The sequence below is a fragment of the Enhydra lutris genome, unplaced genomic scaffold (genome assembly GCF_002288905.1).
Source record: "Enhydra lutris kenyoni isolate GAN:26980312 unplaced genomic scaffold, ASM228890v2 scaffoldscaffold3, whole genome shotgun sequence".
NCBI classification, from domain to species: Eukaryota; Metazoa; Chordata; class Mammalia; order Carnivora; family Mustelidae; genus Enhydra; species Enhydra lutris.
In genome coordinates this window covers 31,047,160-31,071,196 of record NW_019154087.1, presented here as the reverse complement: position 1 = coordinate 31,071,196, position 24,037 = coordinate 31,047,160, and the positions used below count along the sequence as shown (strand labels likewise).

The 24,037-nt window shown below is 32.7% G+C and overlaps 1 protein-coding gene across 1 annotated transcript in view; it reads left to right on the top strand.

The window, feature by feature from the left end:
• LOC111154458 (Rap1 GTPase-GDP dissociation stimulator 1) overlaps window positions 1-24,037 on the top strand; it is a 153,906-nt gene that overhangs the window by 95,761 nt on the left and 34,108 nt on the right. Inside the window, exons 5-6 of the mRNA XM_022514067.1 lie at window positions 1,861-2,007; window positions 15,578-15,706. Of these exons, the coding sequence (XP_022369775.1) occupies window positions 1,861-2,007; window positions 15,578-15,706 (276 nt within the window). The remainder of the gene's footprint in view (window positions 1-1,860; window positions 2,008-15,577; window positions 15,707-24,037) is intronic.

The following is a 24,037-nucleotide window of genomic DNA, read 5'->3' as shown; positions in this document are numbered from 1 at the left end:
TTGAGCAGGGAGCCTGAGGCGGGGGCTCGATTCTAGGACCCCGTTATCATGACCTGAGCCAAAGGCAGACATTTAACTGACTGAGCCACCCAGGCACCCCAGATAGTTAACTGGTGTTAGGAAGCCAGCTTCGCTTTTAAAATTCACTACAAATAGGCTCCACAAAGTTTCTAAGTCTTAGTTTCCTAGGATATGAATTTAAGGCGTAGTTTAGCAGTTCTCTTAAGATTTCTAAGTCCTAAGCCTGTGTGATTTATATTTTGAAAGCCCATATTTAATCAGCAATCTGAATCAAAGACCATTTAAGCTACACATTTTAGGCATGGCATGTATTATATATTTATATTATTTAAGGTCTGAACATTTAGATTTATAATCATAATGTTCACTTTTCTCTGACATCATACCCATACAAATTGCCCAACAATTGAGATAATTTACATTTATGTTATTGGACAGTGAAACTTTGGGTGTTAAATTTCAAAATGGGATATGACCAGTGTTCTTGACTGGCTTATCTGACTAGTTATTTTAACAGTTCGGAGTTTTCTGTGATCTCATTAGCTGACGAGCATAGGTTCCCATTCTGCAACTGTATAACAACACAACAATGCTAAGTGGACAAAAATATGTTATTTCACTTTAGTATGGATTTCCTGAAAATTTTTCAAAGTTACCAAGCAAATATTTATGAGGCTGTGCTATATAAGGGTGTGTGTGTGTGTGTGTGTGTGTGTGTGTGTGTGTGTGTGTATACCATAAGAACTGATATATATTGTTTCATTGTCTAATATGATTCAGGAACAATTATAAAGATATGACCTTAGTTTCAGTTTTCTTATTAGAAAAATGAAAATCTTTCATTTACTTAGTGGTTATAATACCCTTGTGAGCCATTTCTTTTACTGACCTTTTGTACTATGCTTCTGTAGCTGCCTTGTCCAGTATGGTGGCTACAAGCCAGATTTGGCTATTAAACAGTTGTGAAGTGTAGCTAGTCTGAATTAACATGTGACTGTAAGTGTAAAGCACACTCAGATTTCAAAGATTTATCACAAAAAAAGTTTAAAATATTGATTGCATGTTGGGATCATGTGTTATTGGATTTAATAAAATAGATCATTAAAATAAATTTTTTACATGTTTTTGGTGTTTTTTCATAATGGCTACTAGTAAATTTAAATCACATATGTGGCTCATACTTACGGCTGTCACATATCTTTTATATGAGGAAAGACAGGTTTAGAAAGACACATACTTTCTTTCATCTTTTTCCATTCCTACATTCAGGGGTTAGAAAGTTTTCTAAAGCTCTTTATATATTCCATAGCAAGAATTGAGAAAAGGAGCATGTTTGTGGACTATAGTAATGCCATTAAAAGGATGCTTACTGTGATATAGAATTATTATGTGAGTTAGATGGTTTTCTTTTAACAACTAACTTCGAAAAACACTGATAGGTATATTTAGTGGTTTCCAAGCTCAGAAAAAAAATTTCTATAAAATATTAGTTCCTGTTTTTTTTTCTCTTACACAGAATTTTCATTTGTGAAAGAGCAGGTGAAAATTTTCACATGTGATAGTCATACATTCCTAGGACACAGAGTTCTTTAAGTTCCTATATGATGTCAGTGAGAATAAACTTTTTTCTCTGAAAAAGTGATTGTCTCTTGTCCCCATCCCACCCCCATTTCCATGTTTACTTGTCTTGTTTCTCCAAAAAGACATATTTAATGCCCAGCCTAGGTTTATTTTCTACTTACTCACTAAATAAGGAATAACATTGTTATGTTTTATATTTGAAATTGTAAGGTACATTTCTTTTTTCTTTTATTTTTAATTTAACTCTTTGTTTTACAGATGAGGGCAGAAGTGCAGTTGACCAAGCAGGTGGTGCACAGATTGTAATTGACCATTTAAGGTCACTGTGCAGTATAACAGATCCCGCCAATGAGAAGCTCTTGACTGTCTTTTGTGGCATGCTGATGAACTATAGCAATGAGAATGGTAAACAAAATTGAAAACTTGCTTTATCTCTGGGGGAAGATTAAAAATAATCATTACTATAGCACAGACCAAAAATATTCAGAAAAATTATGAGCAAAGAATTCATAAGTGACAAGTAAAATTAATAATTAGCCAACATTAAATCACAATGTTTCAAAAATATAGAATGTTCTAATTTATTAACTGGGACAAGTTTTTGAAGGGTTACCCATGTTAATACCAAAAACAAAAACAACATAATGGTATGCTATAATATTTTTCACGCACATTTTCGAAATAAGCAGTATTAAAATAGTTTCATGTTTATTACTTTATATTAATACCAGGAGTAGCTTTAAAACACAGACACTATATTTGTAAAATTATTTTATCTAGATACTAGATTTACTTGTCAGAATAGAAAAAATCTTTTAATAAAATCTGGCATTAGAAAAGTAAAGAGTAATTGTGGTTTCTGATTTTAGAAATTAAATAGAAGTTTCTTTTCTCTGTAAAACATTCTTAGAACTTGGCAACAAATGACATGTCAATATTTTCAGATAACCTATACAGTTGTTAATTAAATGAACATAAAAATGGTGACATGAAAGCTTCACTATATTTTTAGATGTCATAAAAATTGTATCATCTTATATGAATTACAGCATGGATCGAACACTCAAAAATTCTGATAGATTTCTGGGCTATAACACTCTTCAGATCTTTTTGTGGTTTGTTTTATAATGGCATCTTAAGCTTTAGTCTTTGACAGAGACCTATTTTACTTGCATATTGAACATGTAATATTATTCTTCATTTTCATGTGTTCTAGAATCCCATGAAACTTTAGGCGTATTTTTCATTTTTCACTTTTGGTAGTCATGAGTCCAAAGAAATATTCTCAATAATTAAAAAAAAAAAAAAGATAAACATTGATGATGAATGAATGGCTACTGACATTTGTCCTTGGTGTTAGTGACGAGCACAAACAATGGGGACTGTAGCCCTTGTCCCATTGAACAGGGAGAGCTACTACCCTCCTCTAGTCTATAGTTTCTATATGGCAATTTGGCCAGCTACTTCCATATCTTTTTATTTGGAGATGGGGGTGTGGGGGGAGCTGCAAATGTAGCTTTTCATGTGATGTCTGATTTTTAAATGTTGGATTACATGCGCTTTTTTAGCATGGTACAAGCTAAACTTAGAATGTATTCTCAGGTCATATCCTATACAAAGGATACCTGTTTTTATACCTCTGAATTAAAATTTCCAATAATAGTAATAAATAGTTTTTAATTGACAAATGGCTAGCCATTTAAACTCAAGATAGTAACAAATGGTAGCCTTTATAGGGTCAGCTACCACTTTTTATCTCCCCCGTAGTGGACTCACTTTTGAAGAAAAAATGAACAGGAGAAACAGAATGAGTCTGCATGATCCATAAAATGAATAGCTGGTTCCTAAATGATTGAAATTTGACCATTATGCACACATATCTGAATTGCATGAAGCAATCATTGGCCAGTTGCTCATGGCGCTTTAGCTTCATTTGGGACATCTTGGACACCCATCTTCATTGGGTGTTTATCTTGGACACCTGAAAAAGTGGGACAAGATGCTAAGTGGAAGAATGGTTTAGAAAGATAAATGAAAGAAACTAGCCATGAAGTTATTAGAGCAGCTTTGGATATAAAAGGATTAGTCTTATTATGGATTTACACTCGTTGTATAGTTGTTCAAAGATCTGCATAAAAGCATATCAAATGGCCAAATGGTCTTTAAAAATATCACTCTTCTAATCCAAAGGAGACTGATTTCCTTTGAGTCCCTATAGTAGGATATTACAATGTGTAGACATATGTGTATTGAGAAGGAAATGATTAACAACATGCAGAGTCCACAATTGAAATGCATAATATCTTTGTTTTGTTAAGGGTAGGCTTTTTTCCTGGCAAGTATTCCCAAAAATAACTTAGATATTTTGGAAACCTTGATTAACTTTCTCAGAACATTATCAGAGCAGAAGTGTTTTTGTTCCATTATTGTAAACCTATGATTGGAATGCAGCTTTCAAAAGTTATTAGATAAAATAGAAGTAAAGTTATCTTTAGTTTTTTAAACAGGTGCCAAACATGTAACTGTCTTCTTTCCTCTGCTTGCATTTACATTTGTCTGTCATGGGGATCACAGTTTGTGAAGTGCTTCTTTTTCTCCCTAATACTCTTTAACTTAAATTATATTCTTTTCGTTTTGCTTAATTATTGTATGTTTGTTGTTCTGTTGATTACTCTTTTCTTTAAAATGTGTGTTTAAAGATCTGCCTACTTAAATATTGGGTCGTTTTGGCTAACTTTAGATCATTTGATACTGACTGTGTACCCCTGGATGAGTCACTGAGGAAAAAAATAGAGCTTTTTGAAATTCATGGGGCAGTTTTTATTAGCATGGAAAAATGAAGTTCCTTTTTATGTGTATTTACTATTGCATTTCAGTACATAAGCCTCTGCTGGTAACTGAGTAGAGAAGTTGAGTGATAAATTATTACTCTACCAGAAAAGTTAACTGTGTCCTTAGCCCCAAGAGCTTAAGCCTTGTTCATAGGGAGTTATTCCTTTAGCTTCACAGATTAATTTTTTTTAATGTAAAGATAAGAGAGTGCTGAAAATGGTCACAAAGATCTACCAACATAGTTTCTTGGATGATATTTTTAAATTGTATATTAGTCCTAAAAGTAAATTGACACCAAACTGACACTTAAGATATCTTGATTCCTGTCCATCTGGTGGACAACTGTGAGCATATTCAATTTTTAAATCCATTAAGTAGGGAATAAAAAAAATTCCTAACCACATGTAAGACAGATAAATTATAAAAATATGTATGTGGTAAAGGTGTTTTTGTACCCTTTGATGAAACTGTATAAAACTCCAGGTTCATGAGTTTTAAAATCTTGAACCAGCTCAGGACAATACACTTTTAAGCTATGAGCTGAATATACTTCTTTGTTTCCCCATTTGTGAAGCAATTAAAATTTTTTATACCCAAACTCGTAAGTGTAGAATGTCTGAATAGAAAAAGTTATAATTGCTTAGCCAGAAAAGTTGTATCCATAATATTATATAAATAAAATCATGTTTAAATAGAATAAGAAAAACTTTTTTTTTTCCCAGTAAAAATCATTTAAAATTTATCCTTTTGGGGGAAATCATACCTATTTTTCACATGGCAGAAAAGCACTCTTCAATTCTGTGGCTCTCCAGAATAGTCTCAGTGTTTGACAGTTCTGGTTAGAGCAAAACATGTTGACAGTTTGATAGTCAGTTTGAGGAAATATGCAGAACTTCCTATATTTTCTTCATCTATTTATTACTTATCCTATAAACAAGAAACTCAGACCTATTATTATAGTTATTTTTATCTCATTAGTTTCTTGGGTATCTTTTTTTCTGCCTTTGGTTACCCAATGCCAAAATATTGCAGCAAAGACTAAAACTTCTGTTCAGATCTATTTTCAAACATAACACCGTTTTAGCTTGTAGTACAAGTTTGGCAAATATTTATTGACTTCTGGATATTTAGTATTGTCTAAAAAATTTTTATTAACAAAATCAGTACTTGGAAGAAAAATGGGTTTTTGAAATATATTTTATTAATTTAGAAGCATTATAAACTTGCCCACTATGTTACTTGATATTCTCTATTCATGTTCATTGTAGTAGCAAAAAGTAGCATTGAAAATACCCTGATGGTGGTGCCAAAAATTTACTGTAGGTGATCCACAAACTTAAAAAAAAAATCTGTATACTTGAAAATTGACTGCAGTTTGAATGGAAGCAAACCAGTAATCAAAAGCAAAGCACTGGCGTTATTTAACACCTTGTTCAGGAATCTGTTGATGGTCACCATTTTTGTTATCTTACCTATAATATGTAATAACCATGATGACCGTGATTAATCAGTAAATATCTCTTGGAAAACTCTGTAATTGAGAATTTAATTTTTTTCTGAATATACCTATGCCAGAGACATAAAATATAGAGAGAAGTCTGTTATAATTCTTTTTTCTTTTATTTTTCAAAGTCTGGCTTTTTATTTTATTATGTTATGTAATCACCATGCAGTACATCATTAGTTTTTGATGTAATGTTCCATGATTCATTGTTTGCATAATAACACAGTTCTCCTTGCAGTCCATGCCCTCCTTAATACCCATCACAGGAGCCAATCTCTTCACCCCTCTCCCCTCTAAAACCCTCAGTTTGTTTCTCGTAGTCCACAGTCTCCCATGGTTCCTCTCCCCCTCTGATTTCCTCCTTTCATTTTACCCTTCCTTCTCCTAATGTCCTCCATGCTAGTCTTTATGTTCCTCAAATAAGTGAAACCATATGATAATTGTCTTTTTCTGCTTGACTTATTTCACTTAGCATATAATTCTTAAAATCATTGATGGTAAGCACTAAAGCAAGGACTAAAGTTACTTGTACATAAGCTGTGCCATAAGACAGAAACAGAAGAAATAAATGTGCCATCGAGGAAGGAAAAATTAGTTTCCTTCTCAAATGATTAACATAATATACACAGTTCATGACTGGCTTCTTTATATAAGCTGTATTATATATATGTGAAATATGTATATATATGATAGCAGTTTGAAAAATATGTATATTGGATATTTGGATTTCAGTTTGAGGATATATATGTGTATACATGTGATCTATATTTAATTGTATATGTATATATGCTTTTTCAAATAGAGCTGATTTTTCTCTAATATCTTAATAGTTCCCTGTTACCGAAAAACTAATTTCTCTTTTTCCGTGGCTCCTAAAATCTCTCTGGGATACTCTAATAATAATTCTCACATTTATTTGCTGTACAGACTCATGATAAGTGAACTATGTTTGAAGGGAGGCCATCTGTGTGGTTTAGGAAATCGAGCTCAAATGCATGGGTGTATTACTGGAATGTAACAATTGAATTTAAGTATTCAGTCCAGTACATAAATTCAGTTGTTTAAAATAGGACTGTAAAGTATTTTCTCTCTAACATAAAGGTTACTTGATATGTAATTAATGTAATTAATTGTAACTACATTACAATTAATGTAATTAATTATATCTGCTACCTACATTTCAACCAATAGCAACAATTTCACAATTTTAATCTTACTATTAATCATTTTCCTGGTAACCTCAGTCTAGTAACTGGCTTAGTTTTTCTTCATACTTAAAATAGGAAGAATGGAAGTTAATAAGGAATAATCCTGATTAAAAACTAAAAAGCACTTTGGCCTGAGCTACTCGTTTATTTTTATGTTTATTACAGGTGAGAAAGAATACTTCCTAGATATTAGATGTTTAGAAAATGATTTGATTTGCATAAGTGAGGAACTGTTTCCATAGTTTATTTACTATGGGTACAAGCTAATTAATAATTACACATAATTCCTAAATACTAAAAAATTTTGCCTAATTTTAAGGTAAAAAAAATCAAAATATAAAATTTTATCTTTGTAATTTATTGTCTTTTCCCCATATTAATTTGCCAGTATACCATTTCAGTGTATTTTCTGTTCATTTTCCCCCCCTTGTTTATAAAGGCCAGGGAGATGTGCTTTTAAGTTTGCATCTTTTGAAGTCCAGGTTGTCAAATTAAAATACTCTAATGTGTTAAACAGATTGTACTATAAGACTTTTATGGTCATTTAGGCTTTAAAAAAATATATGGTATAATTCTTTATTTACCATTTTTTCTTTGTAAAAAATTTCTGAATTTTTACTGTTTGTCTAACAGAGAGCATTCTTACTTACTCAGCCAGGTTGAGCTCAAGAAGTTCTGCTACAAATGTCATTTTAAACAAATTGTTTTACTGAACAACAGAACAGTTAGTTGTTCTTGTGCCTCCTGCTAATTCAATCTATAAATTTGACCTATTGGATTAGCTTAGCTTTTCATCATAATCCTTCTAAAAAATTACTATAATAATGCTCTTACTTAATGGATAAGCTAAGAATTTGTTTTTTAGTAGAAGTATACAAAATGCACATTTGGTTTAAATCCACATGGTCAAGTAGTGGCATTAATGTTTAGCTTTGACCATTATAGAATGAACTTCTGAATGTAAGAATCTGAAATTTTATCACAAAAAATGAAATTATTGTTACAGTTTTTTCATTAATGATTTAAGGTTTGGCTTTATATTACAGAAATACTACTTAGCAATTTTAGCTTCCTAGATTTTCTTATAATCATAATGGTGCATTTAGCATTGTGATATTAAATAGATACCAAATTATAACTAAAGGCAGTAGTGTAACAGATATGTTTGGGGTTCCTCATTCTCTAACGTGTTTTTCTTTATTTGATTTATGTCTGGATTGAAGATAATTAATCATAGATGTTGTTGAAGATTATTTTCGAGATTTGCCTCATAGTGAAAATTTGAGGTGGCAGGGTTGGCTTTCTGACTTTAATTCATCATCACAAGATATAAAGAATTCCCAATTTGCACTTCTTTTTGAAAGATTCATGGCCTGAACAAAAGTAACTAAAAATTAAAAACAGCTCCTAACATTTATTTTATGTTGTAAATTCTAAAGATGGTAGGAAATCTGACCTCTGTTATTCTGCCTCGATTTAATTTTTTTACATTTGCATAGTTCACCATTATTAGTTATTGCCACATTTTAAATACTGCAATATAAATATATATTTACATTTCAACTAAATGACAGAATTTCAGCATATGAAGCACATAGGGAGATTTTTCTCTATATATGGAATGCTTACCTATATTTAAAAATGAATATTTAGGGGCACCTAGGTGGCTCAGTCGGTTAAGCTGCTGCCTTGGGCTCAGGTCATAATCCCACGGTTTTGGGATTGAGCCCCACGTCAGGCTCCCTGCTCAGAGGAGAGCCTGCTTCTCCCTCTTGTGCTATTGCTCTGCCTTCTTGTGCTTTCTCTCTGTCTCTTTGTCAAATAAATAAAATCTTTTTTAAAAATAAAAAATAAAAATGAATATTTAGGTAGTAACAGTAAAAGTGAAAGACTAGGCCTTGTTTTTATACTGATGTTACTACACCAGTTGAAACATGATGGTATCAAGCCCATGATTATTGACCGTGTATAGGTTTGTAGGAAATACCATTGAAATAAGTATTCAGATGTTTGGCCTTCCAAGAGCTAAGGCTAAAGCCAGAGGTGAATAATGGATTTGGGCCACATATCAGTCCATTTTCAATGTGGACTGCTTAAAATAGCCATTCAGAGAGAAACTCAAGGCAGAGAAGTATCATACATAAAATCACTCGTATAGAAATTAGTAATACTGCTTTCTAACTACAAGTAAAATCCAGTTAAGACAAAATTGCCTGTATTTTGTTAAATGAAAAATTTTTAAGTAAATACTGTTTGAAAAACGGGGATTGGCCAGAAATCTTTTGGTTATATAGATGTATCTTTTAACATAGCTGTGTATTGTGAAGAACATCTGTTTAATTTTAAAGTGTAAAAACTTAATAATAGTAATGCTTCAGTGTAACTAGTAATATTTGGGGATTTTTAAAGCCAGTAAATCCTTCAGTAAAACAAATAATTTTTGTTTTTAAACATAATCTGTTTGTAAGATATACATGTGGTGGTATAAATTAACCTGGCAATGAGCTTAATTTGCTATACAAAACTATAGACTTAAATTTACACCTCCTATGGATATGGCCTTCCTTTCGGCAATGCCATTCGAGAGCAGAGACAGATATATTTCTCCCACTAAGAGCTGCTTAAGCAACAGCTGGCAGTAGTCCTCTTAAAAGAAAACAAACAAAAAAGTTTTGATCTTTAAAAGACAGTTTCTTTCTGAGATGAAAGTATAGAGTTTCCTTTAATCAGAGTAGACTTATCTGTAGAAATTTCCTTGGTAGCAGTACTCATTACAGCAAAAGTTGATCTGTAGTAGTAATTTAACCTGAAGGGAGTCCAAGAGGGGAGAAATTACTATGTTAAGACATAATCACTCTATGTGTCATTGGATTGAGAACAGTATATGCGTAGGTCACTTAAGAATAATAAAAAAACACTTTTCCTTTCTCTTGTGATTTTGCTTTGGGGTTTTGTTTTTACTGTTATTTTATGTCATACTCACTTGTTTTTTTGTTATTTCTAAAATATACAAAAGGGAGATTTTACTCTTATAGAGTCTTATTTTCAGAATCTAGGAAAAAAGTTTGAATTCTTTTCTATTTTTATTTAACTGTTAGAAAACAATTGTGTAAATATATTGTTTTAAACCTCCAGTATTCTCAGTGCTAATGAATTTTGATTTTATTTTTTCACTGAAATTACTATTTGTCATTGAAATGTATAACCTGGGGCTAAAATTATAGAGATAATCTGAGTATAGAACATATAATGCATATTTTGATTTGAAGAGGGCTTTTAAAATAATTGTTGTAAATATTTTTACTTTTATATGCTCATTACTAGGTTTAGAATAAAAGTTCTCCACTTTCCTCCATTTTTCTCCATCAGTCAACAAAAAGATATTTAGTAATAAGTAACTGAAAACTGTACCTGCATATGTGGATGTGCAAAGTTTTTAACTTCAAATCATCCTCTTGGTAGCTGTAAAGTCAGCTTACTTTTCACTATTTCCCTACAACTTGTTTGAACTTAACATTTCTATTCACAGTTTTACGTCATTTTTAATTTTTGTATCCTTTTTTGGAAATATATATATCATTAGTCAGGGGCAATTTTCTTCAGTCTTTGTTATGCCCAAATGGTTTTTATCTAATTTATATTATAATTTAATATATATTATATTTATATATTATATTTATCTATTTATATTATATTATATTATAAGTCAACAAGATTTATATTTTCCTGTGTTTATTGTGTCTGTGTATAATTTACTTGATTATAGATTTTTTTATGCAAGCCTGTAAATAGGAATATTGTACTTCTTTACTATGAATAGTATACTATATATGCATACTGATGTAGAGTCTATGTATTTTGAATTGTATATATTTTATTTTGACAAAGTTTCATCATTAAGTCCTAATTACTGATAATTAATTATCTTACTTAATAATAATTAAGTAAGAATAATTAAGTAATAATTAAGCTTAATAATCTTACTGTCTGTAAGTGCCTTTTCTTATGAATAAGGTAAACATGTGTTGCAGTCTTCTTAAGGAACTTATTCTTTATAATACGGATCAACATAACTTCAGTTGAGTTACTTGGATTCTTTTCTGGACCTATAATCTATCTATACCAATGTTTTAAACATTAAACTTAAAACTCAGGGGGAAAAAGGTTCTTCAACTTAAGATCTTCTCTCCAGATCTCCATTCTTTGGAGTTTCCATGAGTGTGACCTGAAGAACTTGGAACCATTGAAATTCAAATGTAGGTAGGTAAGTGTTCACACCAGCGCATGCGTTGATTGCCTTATATCTCTTTGTATATGCATCTGTATTGCACCCCCTCAGTGCCTTTCTTCCTCTTCCTCCCCATAGATCATGTAGGGCCTGTGTCATCTTGATATTTTGTAATTCTGTATTTTGGTCAGTATTTGTCTGTGATGTGTGTCAGGAGCAATCTTTAAAAGTCTTCAGACATTTATGACATTGTGCTGTCTAAAGACTGTCTTTCACACATAAGTGTTTGCTATGTACGAGCCTGGGTTGCATTTTGTGAATTGTGTTTGTTGAGTTCTGATAAACATTCCCCTGGAGTTGCTGGTTGGTATTCATTGAAGGATGCAAAAATTCTCAGTCCTGCTCTGTTACACTTTTTCAGTTCTAGAGAATGTGAACTATTTCTGGTTCTAAGAATGTCTTCCAGTTAGTTTTTGATTCAAAAGTCATACTCCTGATACCATTCATAATATCATGAGTGTCACCTATCATCCTTTGAAGTCCATTCATAAGCTTTCTTTGGGCAATGAGAAAAAGTGATTAAACTTAATCATTTGCTTCCAGCAATAAGAATTCATACCAGTTTATTTCACACAAACCAGAGCCCTACTTAACCCCACCCCTCAAAAAAAAAAAAAAAACCCCACAAAAACAAACTATGGATAACATACTAAGTTGTAACTGAAATAGGCAAACAGACCCAACCATGGAATATTCTCTAGGCTTAAGTAGTGTTTCTACTCAAATAAGCAAACTAAGATGTTCAAGTTCTTAATGTAATTTTGCTCATAATATCTGAACACCAAAATCTGGGGTTCCTATCATGCTTTTAATTTTTATTTCTTTTCCTGTTATTTCATCTGCCAAGCACATCACTGAATTTCAGAATCTTTATTCCATGTTCTGTTTTGTTTCATTTTCCATCTCCCGTAAAAGCTAGGTAATCCTTTGGCAGTGGTTCTTAAACTTTTGGTCTTAGGACTCTTTAGACACTTAAAAATTGTTGAAGACCCTATAGAATTTTTGTTTATAAATATGGGCTATACCTATCAATATTTACCATATTAGAAATTAAAATGGAGACAATTTTAAAAATTACTTAATACTGCATTTAAAATTAATAACTGACATTGCCATGTGTTTTTGTGAAAAATAACTTTTCAAAATTAAAAATACAGCTGGGGTGCCTGACTGGCTCCGTCTGTAGAGCATGTGACTCTTGATCTCAGGGTTATGAGTTCAAGCCCCATGCTGGATATGGAGCCTACTTGAGAAAAAAATAATAGCAAAAGTAAAAAAATCGCTGAGAAGAATAGCATCTATTTTACTGTGAATGTGTGGTGGGGAAGAACATGATGACCACCAACAGAATTCGGTGCCACTGACTAGGTTCATAATAAAGCCCCAGCAGTTTCACCCACCACTGTTTCTGCACCATTGTGCGAATATCAATACAGTGAAAAAGGCATAGATAATCTTGGTATTTTTATGAAAGTAGTTTTGATTTTGTGATCCTCTGAAAGGGTTTTGGGGACCCCATTTTGAGAACCATGTTCTAGGATGCCTGCTTATCTTGAAATGAAAATTTGTATCAGTCTGTTTAAGTAAATTTTTTTTCCTCATCTGGGCCTTCATTATCCAGGAGAATGACTTGCCTACAATTGATATGAACAGATTTTAGAGTTATTTGAGTGTAATTTTTGTTTTAGTTAGCCTCACAGGAGTGGATATAAAAGAAAGCACCCAAGTAGTCAAAAATGAGTATGCCCATTGGATGACTATATAATTTTTCTCTTTACTTGTGTGTGGTATGTGTGTTATATGTGAGTATACAATTAATTTGGCTCCTGGGTAGCTTTGAAACACATTTTGCCAAAGCAAAGTGATTTTCATAAATTAGGGTGATTCACACCTACTGACTGCCATTGGACTATGCTTCTTTTTCTCCTGATCTACCACAATTTCAAATATTACTGCTTCAATTTGTATGCCAAAGATTTTATGAAACTATGCAACATTTCCTCTGTTTTTTGTCCCTCATTTCCCTGGAACCAAAATTCGTAATACCTTAAAAGCAGTCCAGTAAAGTGGTAGAGATGCCAAGTTAGGAGAATATGAAGAACATCATCCTCTAAGTGGTATTATTCTCCTGTTGAGTTATCCCCTTCATAAAATTTGTTATTTCTCTGATGTCCCTGGACTGTTGGATGTTTATACTTGGTACCAACAGTACTGAGGGGGTGTGTGATGCTTACATATATGCAGACATTTAGTGGAGTTTGACTCACACTCAATGCATGCGCTAGTGCTCACGCTTACATACCTGAAACTTAATGATTCAACAGTTCTGCAGTATTTGAAGAGATAGTCAAAATGAGTAAATAAATAAATAAAAGTTAAAAATACTGCTAAAGAACAAAGATCTGCAAAGGTGATCCAATAATAAAGAACTTCACTGGTAAGTAATCGAAGTAATTTCTGACTTGGAAAGCTTATTGGTGCTTGATCATTATGAATACTATAACCATAATACAAGTATTCTGCCGATAAAACACGTAATACTATATCTTATAACCTAAGTAATTTGCTTATAAGATAATACAGATATTGTGAATCATCAATTGCTGAATTGTATAGTAAGAAGAAATATGTAACATTAAAGGCATAAGAACAAATCATTTAGTTAAATATACTCTTTTATTCTTTCTCTTTTTAGAATAGATTTCATAATCCATTGCAAAATTTGAAATTATTTTAGACTATTTGAACTCTAAATGTAAACTTCCCCTTTTCCCAGGCCTGTTTTCTTGTTTTGGTAATAGGCCCCCCACAATTGAACCAGATAGTATGCGTAATTACCCACTCATCAGTTTTCAGGGTGATGAGCCTCTGTTGGCTGTCCCCTTCATAATTACTCTAAAAGCAGGAAAAATTGACTTCAAAGACCAACAGGCATATAATCGACTGGCATGTGAGGCAACTCAACCCACCTTCTTGTTCTTATCTGATAATCACCCAACCACCTCCTTATCAGTTGGTTAAGAACTGGAAAGACTGATGAAGAGATTAGTAGGCAGACTGTCAAGGGATGTGCACTCTAAGGAAAATGTGTTTGTAATAAACAGGATTTTTATCTTTAGATTCCCAATAGGTAACTAAAAAAGAATTTGGAGAAAATTGTTAGCTTGAAAATGGCATATAATTTTTAAAAGAAACAGAATTTTGAAAGCATTCTGTATCTTTGGATGAAAGTTATTAATAGTAATAGTGTTTTGCATAGGCATGTGAATGTTTATATCTTTCTTAGCTTATTGTAAGAGGCAGAACTTTTGATTTTCATTTGGCTTATTTACCTTCAGCTTTGCTACAGGTATTCTGCCATAATTTGTTCATGAAGAGCTATTGTGGAAATCCCAGGCCTGATAAGTACTTTAAAACTAATTAGTTTTCTTAGAAAATGAAGGCAAGCAATGATGACAAAGCGTATTGATCTCATTCTCTTCACCTCTCAAGACAAATTTTCCTTTCTTTACTATGATGCTTGTCACTATTAAAACTTCGAAAAGAAAAATATTTTAAATAACACATTTTTTCCTTATAAAACTACTTTCCTTCCTTGCAGTCATCGAAGAACATTCTGCTATAAATAATCAAAATGATTTTTGTATATTATATATCTTTTTCATTCTTTATTATAAAGCAGCTGTTTTAAGGGATTCTAAGATTCTGTCTTCTCTTGGTCTTTGTTAACTGTTTTTTCTCTGCTTTTCGTATACTCTGCTTTCCTATAATACAGTATAATACAAATATTATTTTGTCTAACCTTTTCACATAATGATCAGTGGTAATTTTTAATTATTTATATATTTTTAAAGCTTACTCTACAAAGGTATAAGACCCTGTTTTTTTTTTTTAATTTATGTTTTGACATATTATTTGAGTTCTGTTCTTTTCTAAATTTCTTTTAATCATTGAAAAGATTCAAAACTCAACTCTTGTGAACTAATGTTTTAAGATTTTTCAGACAGTTGTATGGATGGACTTAATCTTGTTTTACTGTAATTGAAAATGGTATTGATCTTGCAATAGGGAGAATAAGAGGTGCTTTCTTTTTACTAATGTCCATTTGATACATAAACACTTCTGTTTGTTTGTTTTTTACAGATTCCCTTCAAGCTCAGCTTATCAATATGGGTGTTATACCTACCTTAGTGAAATTATTGGGCATCCATTGCCAAAATGCAGCTCTTACAGAAATGTGTCTTGTTGCATTTGGCAACTTAGCAGAACTTGGTAAGTCCTAGTCATGAACCACAAATGTAATTAACTTTATTAACGTACATATAATAAAATTTCCTCTAGATGTTAACAACCTGGAGATCCATTTAGATTATATTTTTTGAAGCAATGCCAATACTTGCTTCGTTGTTTAAAAAAAAAAGTAGGTCCAATTATATCTTATGATTGTATTGTTTATAATTGGAGGTCCTTTGCTTCCCTCATTGTTTTATTTATCAAGGTTTAAAGTTTCCACTTGTATATTATTTAATAGAATTGAATATTTAAAATGATCTCCACTTGACTTTAGTATTCTTACATGAGAGATGGTCTTGAAATCAAGTATTGTTTTTCCAGGACAAAAATAAGTATTCTTAATTTATTGCATTTTATATAAATTGTTTATCAGGTGAAAAGGAACCTAACAGACTAAGGTTTCTCCCACTTTTAGAAAATCCCTAAAAATGATAGAGGACTTTTTCATAATAATATATTTGTAGCAGCATTAGAAAAAAATATTAGAAATCCTTGAAAATCAGAAGGCAGACAGAAACAGACCAATACTAGAAACACAGCCCAGTCACAACAGAGGACTGATGACACCAGCATCCTTGTCTCTTTTCTCTGTTTTGTTTTTCTCTGTATCATTAATAGTACTCTCTTCTTTCTGACCTTCCTTCCTGTGATTCTTATAAAGTTACAATGCCTGGTCTGAATCTACCCCACAACCATGTTCATAATAAATTTTGTATAATGGGGACAGTGAAACCAAATGATGTTTTGTCATAACTAAATATAATAGCTAAAACAAACAGATTAATTCTGTTAATTATACCCACTTTATAAATAAATAAATAGAAGCACTAGGACTCTGACCTTGGATTTTCTGAGAGCTCGTTTTCTTACATACTACACATTAAAATCTTGATCTCAGTATTTTCTTTAGCTTAGACTTTAAATGCTTCAAATTTAGGGGCGCCTGGGTGGCTTAGTGGGGTAAGCCTCTGCCTTTAGCTCGGGTCATGATCTCAGGGTCCTGGGATCAAGCCCTGCATCGGGCTCTCTGCTCATCACAGAGCCTGCTTCCCCCCTTCTCTCTGCTGGCTTCTCTGCCTACTTGTGATCTCTGTCAAATAAATAAATAAAATCTTAAAAAATAAATAAATAAATGCTTCAAATTTAAAGGTCTAGAGATTATCAGAGCTAATTTTTAAGTCTTTTTTTTGTAAGAAAAACAGCAACATGAGCTAATTTTTAAAATTGGGGTTTTTTGTTTGTTTTTAAGAACAGCAACATGTTTAGAATGAATTTCTTTTCATGAGACAAGAATTTGAGTTTCTTTTTTTAGTACCATTGATGCACAGTGTTTAAAGTCATCCTTATTATATATATTCTTATTATATATGTATTGTATTCTCATATATATATATTCTTATTATATATACCCAATTATTCCGATTTCATAATCTGTTTTCAGCTGTTACTGCCTTTACCCCAATTGGAGGGTGAAAGGATAAAAGAGAAATATTCCTTTACATACTAAGACCTCTAGAGTTTATATCATGAGTCTGTTATGTCCATGTAATAGCTAGGTTATACATCAACACTGAAATTCAACATATATGACCCAGAATACTTTTTCTCTTTACAGTGTGTGTTTTATTCCAATAAGTTAAGAAATCCACAAAGCATTATTATTACTCAATAGGTAAATATCAAGTTCCCATTACATTTGTATTAGACGCTTCTGAATATGACTTAGTATATGCTAAAGTTATTTTTAGTCAAATTTATTAATAAAAATGTTAAACAAATTTTTGTGGTTTTGCTCACAAAAGATACAAAGGCAAAATATAGAACAAGTATAATCTATTACAGAATTGGGGACAAAAAAAGGAAAGTGTACTTCTGTCTTTTTGTTTTCTTTGAGTCCTAGTTTATAGGACTTCCTTTTTATTTGGCTCCAAAATCTTTTATAATGAAAATTCCTGCTTAATATATTAGGATTTGGTGTATAGAAGTGTTAGAATAAATACTTGTATTTAATTTCACTTCTTTCTGGAAACTAAAACTACAGTAAAGGGATACTTTTTTAAAGACTTAAATCCACAAGGAGAAGGGAAGAGAAAAAAGGGAGAGGAGATGACACAAAAGTATTTTCTGACCTGGGAAGAAAGACAAGCAGTAAGTAATTTAGCAAAACTTGTATGTTTTGATGTATAACTCCTAGATTAGAAAGCCAAGAAGTAACCAGTTTGCTCTTTGGAATCTTCAGAAGGATCAAAATTTGGTGGTATTAAAATATCATTCCCTTTCCATACTTCACTTCTTTTTTATTTTATTTTACACCAAAATGTGTTTATTGAGATAGTTTCCCACTCATCTGATTCAGGGTGCTTTAGTGCTCCTTCGCATCTTTCTTTCTTTTTTTTTTTTAAATATTTTATTTATTTATTTGACAGACAAAGATCACAGGTAGGCAGAGAGGCAGGCAGAGAGAGGAGGAAGCAGGCTCTCAAGCAGAGAGCCCGATGCGGGACTCGATCCCAGGACCCTGGGGTCATGACCTGAGCCAAAGGCAGAGGCTTTAACCCACTGAGCCACGCAGGTGCCCCTCGCATCTTTCTTTAAAACTTGCTTTTCCTGCTATAGGCTGGCAGAGGACAGTGGAGGACCCAACCCACAAAACTACCCCTTGTGCATGGCCAAAGACTGGTGATTTTGTAGCATCCTGGGCACTTGACGTCCATGACGTAGGGGTCGAGGCTCTGCATAAAACATTTCTTGTGCTTCCCCTTCTCCTCTTCCGGGACAAGTGCAAGAGGTCCTTCGTAAGGGGCGTGTTCTCATGGGGTGTTCACTACTGCCAGAAAGCCCCTTTCCACACTTTATAGTAACTACCCCTTCCCATGTAAACAAAGGTTGTATATATTCTCTAGAAAGGCTGCAAACAGAAAACTTATAGTCTGGGGACATCAGACTAACTTGAAGTAACAGGTACCAGAGTACCATTCCAAAAATAGTTTAAGTGAAAATACTGAGAACCCCAGTGTTATTATCCCATTTGTTCTGTAGAACATAAAGATATTTATACAAAATGCCATCAGACTGCCCTTACAGATAATCTTGTAGTTCAGAAGACTGCTTATGCTCATAGCTCCTAATTAGTTTTTAAATCCCAATTTCTTTTTTCTTTCTTTTTTTTTTAATCATGATGAATATACTCTAATCCTCCTTCCCTATTTCCCACATCCCCCAACCCACCTCCCCTCTGGTAACCATTAGCTTGTTCTCTATAGTTAAGAGTCTGTTTCTTGGTTTGTCTCTCTTTTTTCTTTTTTTCCCTGCTCCTTTGTTTTGTTTCTTAAATTCCATGTATGAGTGAGATTGTGTGGCATTTGACTTTCTCTGACTGACTGACTTCACTTAACATAATACTCTCTAATTCCATCCATGTCGTTGCAAAGACAACAAGGCAAGATTTCATTCCCTTTTGTGACTGAATAATATTCCATTGTAAATATATATCACTTGTTCTTTATCCATTCATCTATTGATAGAAACTTGGGCTCTTTCCATAGTTTGGCTATTGTAAATAAGGCTGCAGTAAACATAGGGGTGAATGTATCCTTCTCAGTTAGTGTTTTTGTGTTTTGGGGGCAAATACCCAGTAGTGTGATAACTGAACTGTAGGGTAGTTCTGTGTTTAATTTTTTGAGGAAGCTCCATACTCTTTTCACAATGGCTGCACCAATTTGCATTCCCACAAATAATGCAAGAGTGTTCCCCTTTCTCTATATCCTCACCAATACTTTTTTCTTGTGTTTTCAATTTTAGCCTTTCTGATAGGTGTAAGGCAGTATCTTATTGTAGTTTTGATTTGCATTTCTTGAGCATCTTATCATGTGTCTGTTAGCCATCTGTATGTCTTTTTTGGAGAAATACATGTTTGGGTCTTCTTCCAATTTTTAATTGGGTTATTTGTCTTGAGTATTAAGTTGTTTCATTCTTTTTATATTATAGATACTAACCCTTCATTGGATATGTCATTTGCAAATATTTTCTCCTATTTAGTGGGTTGCCTTTTAGTTTTGTTGATTGTTTCCTTTGCTGTGCAGAAGTTTTTTATTTTGATACAGTCCCAGAAGTTTACTTTTGATTTTATTTCCCTTGCTTCAGGACACATTATCTAGTAAAATGTTGCTATGGCCAATGTCAGAGAGATTACTCCCTGTGCTCTCTTCTAGATTTTTTGTAGTTTTGGGTCTTACATTTAGGTCTTTCATCCATTTAGTGTTTATTTTTGTACATGGTGAAAGAAAATGCCCCAGTTTCTTTCTTTTGCATGTAGCTCTCCAGTTTTCCCAACATATTCTTTCCTCCTTTGTCGAAGATTAATTGACCATATAATTGTGGGTTTATTTCTGGGTTTTCTGTTCTATTCCATTGATCTGTTTGTCTGTTTTTATGCTAGTACCATACTGTTTTAAATACTACCACTTTGCAATATAACTTGAAGTCTGAGATTTTTATACCTCTAGTTTTTATTTTTCAAGATTGCTTTGGCTATTCAAGGTCTTCTGTGGTTCCATAAAAATTTTAAGATTGTTCTAGTTCCATGAAAAATACTTTTGATGTTTTGATAGGGATTGCATTAAACCTGTAGGTTGCTTTGGGTAATATAGACATTCTAACAATATTTGTTTTTCTAACCCATTAGCATGGAATGTTTTTCCATTTCTTGAATTGTCTGGAATTTCTTTCATCAGTGTTTTATAGTTTTCAGAATACGGGTCCTTCACCTCTTTAGTTAAGTTTATGCCTAGATATTCTATTTTTGATAACTATAAATGGGATTATTTTCTTGATTTTACTTTCTCCTGCTTCATTATTAGCGTATAGTAATACAACAGATTTCTGTACATTGATTTTGTATTCTCCTACTTTACTGAATTCATTTATCAGTTCTAATAGTTTTTTGGTGGAGTCTTTAGGGTTTTCTGTGTATAGTATCATGTCATCTGCAAATACTGAGAGTTTTATGTCTTCTATCAATTTGGTTCCCTTTTATTGTTTTATGCTGTCTAATTGCTGTGGCTAGGACTTCCAGTACTGTGTTGAGTAGAAGTCTTGAGAGTAGTATCCATGCCTTTTTCCTGACCTTAGGAGAAAAGCTTTCAGTTTTGCAACCATTGAGTATAATGTTGGCTGTGGGTGTTTCATATAAGGCCTTTATTATGTTGAGATAGATTCCTTCTAGAGCTACTTTGTTAAGGTTTTTTATAATGATTGGATGTCTTTCTTTGTCAAATGCTTTTTCTGCTTCTATTAAAGTGATCATATGGTTTTTATCCTTTTATTAATGTGATGTATCACATTGATTGTTTTGAAAATATTGCACCACAGTTGCATCCCAGGAAAAACTCACTTGATTGTGGTGTATGATTTTTTTAATGTATTGTTGAATTCAGTTTGTTAATATTTTGTTGACGATTTTGCATCTATATTCATGAGAGATATTAACCTGTAGTTTTCTTGTAGTGTCTTTATCTAGTTTTGGTATCAGGGTGATTGAATTTGGAAGATTTGCTTCCTCTTGTATTTTTTTGAATAGTTTGAGAAGAGTGGATATTAACTCTTCTTTAAATGTTTGGTGGAAATCACCTGTGGAACCCTCTGATCCTGGACTTTTGTTTCTTGGAAGTTTTTTGATTGCTGATTTAATTTCATTGCTGGTACTTCGTCTTTCCAAATTATCTATTTCTTCCTCCTTAGTTTTGTAGGTTATATATTTCTAGGAATTTACCCATTTGTCCTATGTTGTCCAATTTGTTAGTATTTGGGCCCTTTTTTTTTTTTTTTTTTTTTTTTAATGAGTCTTCCTAGAGGTTTGTCAATTTGATTGATGTTTTCAAAAAACCACCTCCTGGTTTCATCCATCAGTTCTGTTGTTTTTTGGTTTCTATATCATTTATTTCCACTCTAGTCTCTATTCCTTCCTTTTGTTGAGTTTGGCTTTTGTTTGTTCTTCTTTTTCTAGCTCCTTTAGGTGTAAGGTTAGGGGTTTTGGTTGAGATTTTTTTTTTTTTTCTTCTTCTTGAGGTAGGCTGTATTGCTGTAAACTTCCTTCTTAGAACCACTTTTGCTGTATCCCAATGACTTGGGACCATTGTGTTTTCATTTTCATTTTTTTCATGTAATTTTTAATTTCTTCTTTGATTTTTGTAGACCCATTCATTATTTACTAGCATGTAATTTAACCTCTATATATTTGTGCTCTTTCCAGATTTCTTCTTATGATTGAATTCTAATTTCATAAGATTGTGGTCAGAAAAGATGCATGGCAGGGCATCAGGTTAAGCATCTGCCTTCAGCTCAGGTCATGATCTCAGAGTCCTGGGATCGAGCCCCATGTCGGGCAGCAGGGAGTCTGCTGCTCCCTCTCCTTCTGCCCCCTGCCCCACCCCCCGCTCATGCTCACTCTCCCTCTCTCTTTCTCTCAAATAAATAAATAAAATCCTTAAAAAAAGAGAGAGAGAGAGAGAGGGATGCATGGTATGACTTTGATTTTTTTTTTTTTTTTTTTTTTTTAATTTACTGGGACTTGTTTTGTGGCCTAATATGTGATCTGTTCTGGAAAATGTTCCATGTGCACTTGAATGTATATGCTGAAGTGTTCTGAATTTGTCTGTTAAATCCAATATGTTATTCAAAGCCATTCCCTCCTTGTTGATTTTGTGTTTGGATGATCTGTCCATTGATGTAAGTGAGATATTAAAGTCCCTTGCTGTTATTTTATTACTGTTGATTTGTTATGAACTGTTTTATGTATTTGAGTACTTAGGTGCATAAATATTTATAGTTGTTATTTCCTCTTATTAGATTGTCCCCTTTATTATTATATAGTATCCTTCTTTGTCTTTTGTCACAGTCTTAGTTGTAAAGTCTATTTTGTCCAATATAAGTACTGCTATTCCAGCTTTCTTTTGGAATCCATTGCATGAAAAATGTTTCTCCATCCCCCACTTTCAATCCGCAGGTGTGTTTTGGTCTGAAATGAGTCTCTTGTAAGCAACATATAGATGGGTCTTGTTTTTTTATCCACTCCTTTACCCTATGTCCTTTCATTGGAGCATTAAGTCCATTTGCATTCAAAGTAATTATTGATAGATATGTATTTATTGCCATTTTGTTACCCTTTTGTGGTTGTTGCTTTAGATTCTCTCCGGTCCTGTCTTTTTTTCTCTTTCATAGTTTGTTGGCTTTTTTTAGTGCTATACTTGGATTCCCTTGTTTTTTTTTTCATATCTATTACTGGTTTTTGATTTGTGGTTACCATTAGGTTTGTGTATAATGTCTTCTGTGTATAGCAGTCTATATAAGTTGATGGTTAAGTAAGTTTGAGTCCATTCTTTTTACTTTTCTCCCCCCTGCCACAATTTTAGTATATGGTATCATACTTGAATCCTTTTGTTTTATGAATCCCTCAACTGATTTTTACAGAAATATTTCTTTTTATTGATTTTGTGCTTTTTACTTTCCATATTCTCACTTGTGGTCTTTTGTTTTTCACCCAACGAGTCTCTCTTAATATTGTTTGTAAGGCTGGATTAGTGGTCATGAACTCTTTGAGAAACTTTTTATCTCTCTTTCTATTCTGAATGATACCCTTGTTAAGAGTATTCCTGGCTGCAGATTTTTCCCTTACAGCACTTTGTATGTATTATATCACTCCCTTCTGGCCTATGAAGTTTCTGCTGAAAAATCCACTGATAGACTTAAGGGGTTTCCCTTGTATGTAACTATCTTCTTTTCTCTTGCTGCTTTAAAATTTTTTTCCTTATACTATCTTTTGCCATTTTTATTATTAATGTCTTGGTGTGAACTTCTTTGGGTTGAATTTTTCAGGTGATCTCTGTGCCGCCTTGATCTGGATATCTCATTTCCTTCCCCAAATGAGGGAAGTTTTCAGCTACTATTTCTTCAGATAAATTTTCTGCGCCCTTATCTCTCTCTCGTTTTTCTGAGTTCCCTATAATGTGGATGTTGTTATGCTTGATGGAGTCACTAAGTTCCCTCAGACTATTCTCAGTTTGCATAATTTTCTTTCCTTTGTTCAGTTTGGTTACTGTCCATTACTCTGTCTTCTAGGCTGTTCATTTCTCTGCTTCATCTAACCTGCTATTTATTCCATCAAGTGTATTTTTAATTTGACTTATTGTGTTCTTGATCTCTGATTGGTTCTTTTTCATCTCTGTGTTAAAGGTCTTATTGATGTCCTCCACTCTTTTCTCCAGTCCATGGAATATCTTTATGATCATTACTTTAAATTCTCTACAGGGTGTA